The sequence below is a fragment of the Sciurus carolinensis genome, chromosome 2 (assembly GCF_902686445.1).
Source record: "Sciurus carolinensis chromosome 2, mSciCar1.2, whole genome shotgun sequence".
NCBI classification, from domain to species: domain Eukaryota; kingdom Metazoa; phylum Chordata; class Mammalia; order Rodentia; family Sciuridae; genus Sciurus; species Sciurus carolinensis.
In genome coordinates this window covers 197,710,625-197,723,530 of record NC_062214.1, presented here as the reverse complement: position 1 = coordinate 197,723,530, position 12,906 = coordinate 197,710,625, and the positions used below count along the sequence as shown (strand labels likewise).

General features: G+C 50.9%; 1 protein-coding gene across 2 annotated transcripts in view; it reads left to right on the top strand.

Moving 5' to 3' along the window:
• Positions 1 to 9,436: 9,436 nt before the first annotated feature.
• Positions 9,437 to 12,906, top strand: part of Cdc42bpb (CDC42 binding protein kinase beta) — a 94,423-nt gene continuing 90,953 nt past the window's right edge. The window contains exon 1 of one of the 2 annotated variants that reach the window (XR_007106446.1): positions 9,437 to 9,981. Coding sequence is in view for 1 of the 2 variants with exons in the window: in XM_047536544.1 (XP_047392500.1) it covers positions 9,807 to 9,981 (175 nt within the window). In the remaining variant the exon portion in view is untranslated. The remainder of the gene's footprint in view (positions 9,982 to 12,906) is intronic. The other variant, XM_047536544.1, reaches the window with a different exon arrangement.

Here is a 12,906-nt window from a genome sequence, read left to right as displayed (position 1 = left end):
GCCAGCCTAGGGACTCCTCTTCATCCCCAAGGCACTGGGGAGGCATGGAAGACTTATGAGTAAGGGAGGGAGGCGGCCAGTGCTGACCTGTGGGAAGTCATCTTTAGCAGCCAGGAGATGGGTGAGGCTGCTGGGGAAGGAAGGGAGCATCACAGGGCCAGGAATTACCAGGCCCTTGATCGGCGCCTTGGTCTCTGCCTTTCCATCCTTGTTGTTATCAGCTGCTTTGTGTCTACAATCTAGGACCGTCTACATGTACTCTATCCCTTGTGACTGCAGGCTGCACACATGACTTCCCTGAAGCCTCACAGACTGCAATAGTGGGTCCTCTTCCCCTTTCAGATGAGGATCTGGAGGTCCCAGAGTCAGTGTCTGGCTCCCATGCGCTCTCACCCAGCTCATGGAGCGCCCCAAGTGTGCAGCTGCTGGGCACTGCTGGGTTCAGTGCCCCTGGATTCAAGGGACGTTCCTGGCCTCAATGGACATTTCCCAGAAGGACTAGCCTGAGAGATTAGAAGGACAGGACTTGCCAAGTGACCAGAAACAAGAGACGGAGTCTCAAGGGAGGGAGGGGCAGGTCGGGTGGTGCTGCCTACCCCTGGGCGAGGGGTCAGACAGACACCCCTCTCACCCCTCTCATTTAGAAGGAAGAGGAGAGAGCTGACTCTGGAACTCAGGAAGGACAATCACCTGCACTTGGCTGCCTGGAGAGGAGAGTGACCTTCAGCCAGGACGCTGCTAGGGGCCATATAGCAGGGCCATGGGGAGAAGCCCATCTTTGTCTCCTCCCTCAGGTTTTCAGCAGGGCTCCCCCTTGTCTGCAAGGTAGTGTCCATGTGCTCTCCCAGATGCAGCAGCTAGAGAGGGTGGAGGGGGCCTCAGAGGGCCATCAGAAGACCTGGGGCATGGCAGGGACTGCTGAGCCGCCAGCTCCTCCCTATACCATCCCTGTGGTTTCCACCTTCTCCCTCTGTCACTGGGCTCTTTGCGAACGGCCCTTGCTGAGATGGCCCTGTCTGAGGGTGCCGGTTGATTCCGGCAGGCCTGGCTGATACAGACCTCTGCACCACGTTCAGGCTGCCACCTGGCTCAGCTCTGAGGTTGTCACCCATCTGGCTCCCCTGGCCTGGGGGCCGGTGGGTCTCCCAGGGTGGCTTTCTGACTTTCCAGGATTACACATTTGACCCTTGCTTACTTGGCTTCTGTGATAAGAACTCCTTTGGTTCCGATCCCTGAGGAGGAGGAGGTCCCCAACCCTCAGCCTGACACGGCCAGTCACATTACACCTGGGCCTCCAGGGGCCCTTCGTCCCCTCCAGCATCCCCCATCGCTGGCTCCCTGACTTTCCTTCGCACAAACAGTACTTCTGTTAAGTCTGACCCTGGCAGGGTAGTGGCCTGTGCCCCTGACTTTCAAAGTCCTTGATGTGGTCAGCTCAGATGTTGAGAATGAGGGAGAAAAAACACCTTCAGAGGGAGCTGAGGCCTAAGGAGTCTGGTGGCAGGAAACCTCAGGAGCCACTGCCAGGGGACCATACCAGCAGAACCAGGCAGGCAATGGCAAGGAGGGAGCAGCTGCTCAGACACTCCCATCCGTCTGCCACCACCTGGACGTGTCCCGGCCTGTGGGGTCTGCCTGGCTCATGGCTGCACCCACCTGCCCGCCCGTGCTCGCTGACCACCTCCTGCTTGCCATGTCTGGGGCTCCTGCCCAGCAGCCGTGCAGGCTGCCTCCTTCCTGCTTGGATTGCCTCTGATCCAAGTAAGCAAGGGCCAAGTGTGTAATCCGGAAAGCCAGAAAGCCACCCTGGGAGACCCACCGGCCCCCAGGTCAGGGGAGCCAGACGGTGACAACCTCAGAGATGAGCCAGGCAGCAGCCTGAACATGGGCACACAGGATCCAAGAAAGAAGATGAAGAGAGGCCTCCACAGCCTCCTCAGGGTCTGTCGGCAAGCCCACGTCACATCACCCGCCACCCTTTCACCTTCCTCAGAGTCACCTCTCCCCCAGATTCTCCCTTTCACTCCTGTGTGGTCTGTCCACAGGACTGGATCGGCTGCTCCAGCGTCCTCACACCCGCAGTGCTGGTGAGGAGGGGCTGTTCACCAGTTCTTCCTGGTCTGAATGAATGACTCTACATCCTCCCCTGGGTGGGGACTGAACCCAGGGGCACTCTACCACTGAGCCACATCCCAGCCCTTTTCATTTTTCATTTGAGACAGGGTCTCACTAAGTTGCTGAGGCTGGCCTGGAACTTGTGATCCTCCTGCCTCAGCCTCTGGAGTGCCCCTGTGCCAGGCAGTCCACTTCCGTTATCAGGAGAAGTAATGTTGCAATGAATAGCGCTGCACTCGAGACCGTGGCCCTACAGGGGTTACACGGTGCAGACCATGCGAGCGGCCTGCTCTGTGTGTCAGCAGGGTCCAGACAGGTCAGGAAGGGATGGGCTGCTGTTACCAGCTCTGGTGCTCTGGGAGTGACCAGAGGGAAGAGTGGCCAGACCTGACACAGGAGCCCCAGGAGAAGGGCCCCATACAGGAGCTGAGCCATCAGTTTCCTGGGGAAGAAACTCCCCCCCACTCTCACCTGGCTCCCTCTGCATGCTAGAGTCTCCCAGGAGTCAGAAGGCAAGGCGGCCTGTGGGGACAGCCCACGTGGGACTCAGAACTGGGTGGGGTGTTCTGGAAGGGAAAGACAAACTACCCACCCCCTGGGTCCTTTAGCATCCACATTTGAGGAAAATGTGTCCTCAACCCCAAGGGCACACAATGTCCTTAGCCTCTTGTGGTCATGTGACCACTGGGGTATACACCTATGTGAAGCCTAAGACACAGCACCAGCAGAACTCTGGCACAGGTGGGCAGGTGGAAGGGCCGAGAAGGAAACAGAAGGTTCCTTACCCACGGTGGGTTCCTCAGCACCACTATTTTCCTAGCCTCAGTGCGATGACCCAAACTATTATTTGTTCAGGATCTGAGTCGTCTCTGGGCCTGTCCCTAATGACCTTCCTTCCCTTGCCCGGTGATAAGAATGACTAGCAAGAAGCAGTCAGAAGTGGCTCAGCAAAGCCCCTGGGCTCCACATCGGGCAGAACCAATCCACATCTACCTGATGTTGGGGTCTGAGGAGTCCCTTGCCTGCCTGTTGGCTTCAGGTGGGGCCAGCAGAGCTGGTAAGGGGAGGGGTAGCCTCAGCTGGGGTCTGTCTGTCAGAATCATGACTGTGTTTCCTGAGGGAAGCATTCCTTTCTTGGACATGGGGCCAAGGTCACAGGAAGGAAAACAGAACTCCTGTGTGCTGTGGTGGAGCAGAAGGGTTCCCCGCCTCCACTGCTCACTTCCTAGACTCACTGGGCTCTTGGGGGATGGCACCCGGGACTTATGATGGTGGGGGACGTACTCACACCCTATAGGCTGACACTTCAACAGCATAGGGAGTTGGTTCTCACACAGGACCACAGCCTCTGTTCCTCAGCCTCCATCCTCGTTCTTGTTTTCTCAAACGAGCTGCTTTTGGGTGACCGACATGTGCTAAGTCAGAGAATCTCATGGGTATGAACTCTCTGCCATACCTCCTTCTCTATAAAATGAGTCCTGTATTCCCAGGCCAGGGTGTCTGAGTTGCCATGGTAACAGATAAATAAAGCATTATCCAAGTCTGCAAATGGTGGTGCTGGTAGAGGTAATGCGGTTGGACACGGAAGTCCTTGCCTGAAATATATGGAAGCAAGTCACTGTCCTTTCTGTAACTGAAGGAACCTCCCATCGTCATCCCACCCACCAAGTAACCGCCTGGGCCCCTGCGAATGGCTCAGTATGGTCCCTGCTGATGGCATTCAGCTATCCGTCAGAATGGAAGGCAAGTCAGCCTAGGTGAGCGGGGGCCCCTCAGAGGCTCCGCCCCTGCCTGCTGGTCACTTGAACATGGGTCCTTTGAACAAGCACTGGGGTGGGGAGGACAGAGAATAGAATTGGTGATCTTGTCCTTGTTGTTATTGTGGTGGTTGTGGATGGACACTACACCTCTGTTTATTTGGTTTTATGTGGTGCTGAGGATGGAACCCAGTGCCTCACACGTGCTAGGTGAACACTCTGCCACTCAGCCCCAGCCCAGTGGCATAATCCTGTCCTTTGGAGTATTGAGAGCTTCTTCCACAGTAAATGCCATATTGGTGAGCTTTCATTCCCATGAGCAGGCCTTCTGTGTTCATTCTGAGAAATTTATCTACTTGCTTTCCCCCCAGCAAAAGAAAATATACATACATACATATGTATGGTATTTGGTACTGGGGATTGAACCTAGGGATGCTTAACCACTGAGCAACACTCCCAGACCTTTTTATTTTTTTATTTTGAGACAGGATCTCGTTAAGTTGCTTAGGGGCCTAAGTTGCTGAGGCTGGCCTTGAACTTGTGATCCTCCTGCCTCAGTCTCCTGAGTCACTGGGATTACAGGTGTGTGCCACTACACCTGGCTTCCAATTTTTGATGGAAAAATAGCTCAAGTTGCGTACCTCCTTGGTATCCATCGCCAGGCATTCAGCTTCTACTAAGACCCAGCTGCAAGCCAGTACTGCCTTTGAAATGGAGAAGAGTTGTTGGCAGAAGGAGGTATGAACTGACTCCAAAACCTTGGGGATATATGCTGTGATTCTTATATCAGAACTTGCTCCACAGAGCATCTTTGTCTGACCCTCACACTTTCAAAACCATAGATCTGCTGGGTCATAAGTTTGTCAGGGTAGCTTGTACCAAGGGCTGAACTTGCCCATTTTCCTCTGACTTTCACCCAAAATTGGTTGTCTTAGAGGATGTACTGTAAATGAATCTAAGAAGCTCATCCAGTGTAGTAAATGTTATCTAGAAAAGATCCCTCTTTCCAAAATACCTTATTTCCACTTTTTTTTTTAAGGATATTTTTGCTGGATATAGACTTTTAGGTCAGTTATTTTTTCCCCCAGTGTTGGGAATCGAACCCAGGGGCACTATATCAACAAGCTATGTTCTCAGTTCCTTTCATCCTTTATTTTGAGATAGGGTCTCACTAGGTTGCTGAGGTTGGCCTCAAACTTGTGATCCTCCCACCTCAACCTCAAGAATGGCTGGATTATAGGCATGTGCTAGTGCCCCCAGCTTCTTTTGGTACTTTAAAGATGTTGCTCTGGTATCTTCTCACTTATGTTGTTTCCAATGAGAAATTTGGTATCATCCTTATTTTTGTTTCTCTGTACATGATGTGTCTTTTGTTTTGTTTTCCTTTAACCACTGGTTTTCAGCAATTTATGATGTGCCTAGGTATAGTTGTAGTTATTGTTGTTTTTATGTTTCCTGCACTTGAGTTGAACTTCTGAAATTTTTTATTTTAGTTTTCATCGAGTTTGGAAAATTTTCAGTTGTTATTTCTTCAAATATTTTTCCTGACCCTCTTTCTTTTATTTCTCCTTCAGGATCTCAAGTATTAATTCATATGTTAGGTCACTTGAAATTACCTCAGAGTTTACTAGTGCCCTGTTCACTTCTTTTTTCTTTGCTATTATTTTGAATATTCTATTTCTAGGCTTTGACCTGACTAATCTTTTCTTAAGTAATGTCTAATGTGTCATTAATCCCACGGGACATAATTTTCACTGGGGGATGTAGTTCAGTGGTACAACACTTACCTAGCATGCAAGACCCTGATTCCCAGATCAGGGAGGGAGGGAGAGAGAGAGAGAGAGAGAGAGAGAGAGAGAGAGAGAGAGAGGTAAATAACTGAGTGTGGTGGCCCATGCCACCACATTTAAAAAACATATTTAAAATATATTTTTAAAAATTCCGTTTCAAAATAAAACATTTAAAAGGGGTGGGGATGTAGTTCACTGGTAAAGTGCCCCTGGATTCAAACCGCAGCGCCAAAAGAGAAAAGTAAATAGAAATTGTAGTTCTCATCTCTAAAAGTTGTTACTTTTTAAAAAATGATTTTCGTGGTTCTAATTTTTTGAGCACAGCAATATATTTATCCTGTTTTAATGTCCTTCTCTGCTAATTCTCCTTTTTTTAAAATATCTTTTAGATGTTGATAGACCTTTATTTTATTCATTTATTTATGTGTGGTGCTGAGGATCCAACCCAGTGCCTCACACACGCTAGGCATGCACTCTGCCACTGGGCTGCAACCCCAGCCCCTTCTCTGTTAATTATTTTTAAAAATATTTTTTAGTAGTAGATGGACACATCACCTTAATTTTATTTGCTTATTTTTATGTGGTGCTGAGGATTGAACCCAGGGCCTCGCATGTGCCAGGCAAGTACTCTGCCACTGAGCCCCAGCCCCAGCCCCTCTGCTAATTCTAACTTCTGTGTAAACTCTAGGTTGATTTTGAGTGATTATTCTCATTATGGGTTGCGTTTTCTTGCTTGTTGGAAAGTCTGGTAATCTCTGAAGGCCAGACATTGTGACTTTATCTTTTTGGGTGCTGGATATTTTGCCTCCTATAAGAGTTCTGTAGTTTTGTTCTGGAGTGCAGCTGAATTACTCGGAATTTGAGACTTCTGTGTCTTCATTTTATGACTTGTTAGGCGGATATAGAAGAGTGTTCAGTCTATAGCGATTTTTCTAGGACGTCTGGGGACAGATGATTAGATGGATTCCTAGTAGTGATAACCCCATTATCAAGGCACAATATTTTTTGAGAATTCTATCCAAAGCCTCAATTCCAGCTTGGCTGGTGGAAAACACATTTCCACTATCTCCTCTAAACCTTTTGAATGGACTCTGGGTAGTTTCCTCCCACATGAGCACTGCTCAGTATGTTGCTGGGTGCTTGAGGGAACTTTGCAGATTTCCAGTCTTCTTTGCACAGTGCTCTCCTTTATGTAGTTCTGTCCTGAGAGTTCTGGATGTCATTTCTTCCATTCTTTCTGCTCTGTCTCCTTACCTCAAGGAGCCACGGCCTCCACCTCAATGCCTCTATCCCCTCTCCACCACCTTTTTTTAACCAAGATTATGGTGGCTGACCTGAAGTCTTACCATCAGAGCTTTTGCTGTGAAGTAAGAATCAGCAAACTACAGCCCTTCAAGACACTTGTTTCTCTAAATAAAGTTTTATGGGCTCTTAGCCACACTCATTAATTTATATATCATTTATGGCTGCTTTCATGTGATAATAGAGACTGTTTCACCAAACCTAAAATATTTACTATCTGACCACTTATTGTTTACTTACCTTTGGCCTAAAGAAAAATACAGGATTTTCTTTAAGTTTTAGCATAAAATATCCTGAAGAAGATCTTCTCTGATTAGCCTGGATTGAGTCACATGAATACCATGGGAGGACAGTTGACCAGCTGGTCCTGGGTGACATGCTCACCTCTGTGGTAACTGCTCTAGAATCTCACGATCAGAGTGGAGCTGGAGCAGACATTCACAGGGAACGGGGTTCAGGGAGAGGGGTATGGGGCAGTCAGACACAAGGGCTGTCCACCAAAGGGACAATGGCTTTTGTCTGATGTTAAGGTTGGAACATACTGGAACACTAAACTGAAGTTTTGAGGAGTCAAGGAGAGACAGCAATGTGGAATTCTCAAGAACTGAGTTTGCAAGATTGCCACATGTAGATTGTCAAGGGGGAGGCTTGGAAACCTGTCCTCACCCTAGAATGAAAAGTGAGATGGAAGACAGAGGATTTGGCGAAGTGGTCCTGTTGAGGGTCAGAGAGTATGGGTGCTCCTCCTCCACCTTGAGTGAGGTGGCTTCCAAGGCATTTCTCAGGGAGCAAAAGACTAATGGGTCATTCATGATAGGACCTAGAAGGGCTCCCATAGCTACCAGATAAATACCCACCTCAAAAATGACACATCTGGGCTGGGGATGTGGCTCAGTGTTAGAGCACTTGTCCAGTATGTATGAGGCCCTGGGTTCAATATCCACCACTGGGCAGGGGGGAGTGATACATCTGTTTGGGTTAAAGGGACTCAGGAGAGAGGGCATCAGGGAACTGCCAAGAAGACCACTTATGTCCTTAGGAGAGGGTCAACTTTATTCTCTGCTAGTCCAGAGACAGAACCATAGCTCTTCCCAAACTTCCCCATTCCCTCTCCCTGGCAGAGTTTCAGATGGGCAGGCGCAGGTTGAGCCTAGCTGAGAGGCTGGGGAAAAAACAGGAAGAGCCAAGCACTGTGTCCTCTAGTCATTGCTCATCTTAGGCTGTAAGGGGCCCAAGGATAGATCTAAAGTTAAACTTCAGAGGCTTAACTCTGTAGGACTGAACATTCTAATTTCTGAACCCAAGTCCTTGGTTGTGGCTTGAAGGAAATATGTTGTGTGTACATTCTGGAGTGCTGGGGATAGGCTAGCTTAGTCTGGGGTTGGTATGTTGATTGCAAAGATCGGAAATTCACAGGAGCCAGCTCAGGTAAGAGTTTATTGTTAAGTATACAGCAAACCCTCAAGGGTGCCTGAGAACACATAGCTGGGCTTCCCTGGTCAGGGGGCCAAGAGTCAGCACCCTCCAAGGTAATCACCATTTTGACCTCTAATACCCGATTATTGTGTCCTGCGTTTAACGAATTAAGGTTGTATACAGATGCACGGACAGTGACATGCACTGATCTTAGGTGAGAAGTTCACACGCAGGCCCGTGTAACCCAAAGCTAGTCAGGGCACGTTCCCAGCAGTCCGGAAGGTTCCCTGGCCCCTCCAGTCAATGCCTCTCCTGCAAGGAGGCCGCTCTTCAGACGGCTCCATAGGCAGCCTTGCCGCGGGCTCCCTTGGCTGCCGGCCCACTTGCCCGCCCGCATGGCCGCAGTGGCCTCCGCAGCTGCAGGACGTCCCCTCTCCAACGCCAGCGTTCGTTCGGGTGGATTTCCCTCAACCCCCTCCCACAACCACCATCGGCCTCAGTAAAGCGGTGACAGCCTGAAGACAACAGCCCGCTTCCCACCAGAGGTCACACTAGGAGGCTAGAGAGTGGAACCCGAAATGGCCACTGCGGGCAGCGCGAATTCCTGGGGCCAGGACCCGCAGGTCGCGCCTCTCGGGTAGCACCCCCGCCGCTGGCCGGGCAGGAGCGAGGCCGCCCCGGCGCGAACCTAGAAGGCCACCAGACTGCAACCGCCGGGGTCCAAGAAGGCAGCCCGAGGCCCCAGGGGACTGCCCTGACCGCACCTCCGCCTAGCTAGCCCGGGGCCCTGCGTTGAGGGAAGCGCGCACGCGCAGCGCGACCCCGCGCCCCGCCCGGGCGTCTCTGCGCACGCGCCGGCCCGCAATCTCGGCGGCGCACTCTGCGCCCCGCCCCCGGCCCGGCTCCTACGGCGAGCCGCGAGGCCCGATGCGCCCGGAGCCGCTGCGGGGCGAGGGCGGGGCGGCGCGCTGAGGTCAGCGCGGCGGCGGCCGGCCCCGCGGTGGTTGGCTGCGCCGCGTTGGCCGCGCCCTGGTTGGCTGCTGGCCGCGGGCTGGGCGGCCGGCCGGGCTAGGGTCGGGGCTCGGGCGCCGGCCGGGCTTGCGCAGCGCTCGGCTCCGCAGCGCTCCAGGTCGGCGGCGGCCCGAGGGAGGGCGCGGCCGGGCGCTGAGGGCGGGGACGGCGGGCGGGCCGCGGCGCCGAGGGGAGGAGACCGGCCCATGGACCCGCGGGGCCCGGCGCCCCAGACTCCGCGCCACCGGGACGGAGCCCAAGATGTCGGCCTAGGCCGGGGCGCACCGACGCGGACGGGGCGGCGACCGGGCGCCGCCGCTGCCGGGGCTCGCGGCCGGGCCCCCGAGGGCTGGCCCTGACGCCGGGCCGCGCGGGAGGCCGAGGCCGGCGCGTGGGGAGCGGGCCGCGCGGCACCATGTCGGCCAAGGTGCGGCTCAAGAAGCTGGAGCAGCTGCTCCTGGACGGGCCGTGGCGCAACGAGAGCGCCCTGAGCGTGGAGACGCTGCTCGACGTGCTCGTGTGCCTCTACACCGAGTGCAGCCACTCGGCCCTGCGCCGCGACAAGTACGTGGCCGAGTTCCTCGAGTGGGGTGAGTGACCTGGCCCGCGCTCTCCGCGTCCCCTCCTCGCGCGCCCCGGGCCGCAGCCCGCTCCCACCCCCATCGCGCCGGGCCATCGCCCTGGCCGTTCCTGGACCCACCCTCCGGGTCTGGAGATCATTTCCTGCTGCGCTCCCCGGGACATCCGCCCCGCCCCCGCCCCGCACCTCGTCGCCGGGTCCCTCCCGGACCGCGCTCTGCGGGGTGCGAGGGCAGCCGCCGGTGCCTTTTGTACCTCGGCGCCCGCCCCCCATGCCCCTCCTGAGCGTCCCCCGGGAGCCAACTCCGAAGGCCCCTTCCGGGTGACAGCCTGTCCACATCTCCTAGGTGTCCAGAGCTTGAACACCCCTTTACTGTAGCATCACATGGGAATTTTAAGGTTAAGAGCTTTAAACACTCCAGCACAGAATAAATGAGTTATTTTCATCCTTCATTGTAATTGTGCCCGACCCTTGTGGTATTTGGGTAGCTGGAACTGTCACTTATAAACTTTTGTTCACCTGATCTTTGCATGCTGTTTGTAGTTTATTCAGGGATCTAAAATGCTGTAATCATTAATTAACTAACGTATTATGCTTTATTAGGACAAAAAACTTAAGCCATTAAGCGAGGTTAGAATTCCCAAGACAGGTAAAAGTGTAAGTTGAAACCCTTGTGATCTTCTCTCCTGAACACCATCATCCCTGCAGGACCCTCGGATTTCTCATCTGTGAGGACGAAGCAAGGCTTTGGTCCAGGCCAAACCTGGTGAAAATTTTACCCTTGTGTCCTTTGTGTCATCAGGCTACTGGGACTGTGCAGTTTGAACCAGTAATTTCTAATCTTTGGTACTGCTGATAAAGCCAATATTTACATGAGGAAACAAATGAATGTGTTCCACACTGAGGCCTCCACTCTGCCACAGTGGTGACTGGAATTCGGAATTTTGTTTACAAATTACAATTTAAGTTGCAGTATTTAGAGGGTTTCTGTTGGTTGCTCTTCAGTGAGATGATATTCTATGCCTGTGAGAACAGCAGGAGGAGGCCTGAGCCCCAGGACAGCTGTGGTGCTTTGTTGCATGGGGCCACTATTCTTGGTTACATAGAGGATCTGTCATTTCGGAGTACTGCTTTCCAGGGGTCCTTTATCTGTAACTGGATAATTAACTAACTTCACAGTTACTTTGAAGGTGAGGTCTTAGGTGCCTGTTACAACCAGAACCTCCTCAATATTGTATTTGTCTTTCCTTTCTGAGCACTGGAACTTGAAATCTGTAAGGTTCCACAGACAGGCTTAACTGAGTGCACAGTAGGTGGGTAAGATGCAACCTAGGGGAGGAAGCAGAGGAAGGTGGATTTAGGTAGTGAGGTGTGACCCAACTGGCCTCTGACCTGGAACCTGGGTGGGGCCTTGGCAGACTGAGCGCTCTTACTACTAGGATACCACTAGGGGATACTCTGCGTTTCACTGGAGAAATCTCTTCTCAGCATGCAAAGAAGTCATATTTTATAAGATTTGACTTCCAGTTCTAAACAGAAGCTGTGTACTATATCATAGACATATTTTCAAAGTTGTATTCTGACATTTGAAAATCTTGATACAAATAAATCACATTATTCTTTTAAGAACTCTAGAAATGGAAGCTTTAAATTACAGAGCAGACAGAATGGACTTAAACATAAGGTGGCATTTTAATGAATATTAACATTTTAAAAGTACTATACACATTTATGTATGTTAATGTATACACTGTTGTAATACCACAATGGTGTATTACTAAAGATAGGTGTGCAATTATTGTTTGGTGTATACTTGTAATTGTCTAGTTGTTCTGTGTGAAAATAAAGAGTGGCCTTTCTAATAAAACTGTAGAGCATGGCTAGGTACCCTGACTCCCAACTGGAGGATCTTCTGCTCAGGAAGCTATCCTGAGTCTGGATTCACTGGAGTCAGCCTCTCTCTACCTTTCAAATCTTGCCAGGTAGCTAATGGCAGTTATGTAGAATTCTTAAAATTTAGGGATGAAAACAGACAATTCAGCCTAGATTTTGAGATTTATCGGAATATCTTTGAGGTAATTTGGAAAACGTAAGTATTAGGTTTTTAAGTTTCATTTTATTTTTTACTTTTTGGGACCAGGTATTGAACCCAGGAGCGTATAACCACTGAGCTACATCCCCAGCCGCCCCCCGCCCCTTTTTAAAAATATTTCGAGACAGGGTCTCTGTAAGTTGCTTAGGGCTTCCATAAGTTGCTACCTTGAATGGCTGTCCTTGAACTTGTGATCCTCCTGCTTTAGCCTCTGGGATGAAGGTGTGCGCCACCACACCCAATAGGTTTTTAAGTTTTAAAAGATTAGACTGGCTCTTATTTTCTTATTGCCACAGTGGCTGTATGGGACAAGTCATCTAGCTTTCATTGTAGAGTTTTGTCTTTAATTTTCCTTTGATTATGTTTATAGCTTGATTGGGTTCTTTTATGAAGTTCTGGACCTTAATTAAAAGTTGGAAATACCCTGCTTTGCATGTGTCTTTCTTTAAGCTATTTTTTAAAAATGTAAATGATTCCATTTGAAGTACAGCATATGAAACACTTTAAAATTTCCACTAGTAAATAGCAACAAATATAAGCAACCACATGAGGTGAACCTGCTTTCATCTTTATTATATAAAAATGTCTTTTCATGTGTTAAGTGTTTTTTTCACAGCTTGAGTATTATAAATAGTGTCACGTTTAGATGGAACTGATGTTTGAAATCCTAACCTGTTGACTCTGGACAGACCACAGTGGTCCTTGCAGTGGTTCCTGTGTGGCCTTCAGACGGGGAGGCAGTCCTGCGTGGTGTGGATATGCATCATGGAGCATGCCTTCCCAGCACCCAGACCTGGACATCTCTGCCATGCGCTTCCTCTTAATGAGTGGAACTGATGTTGC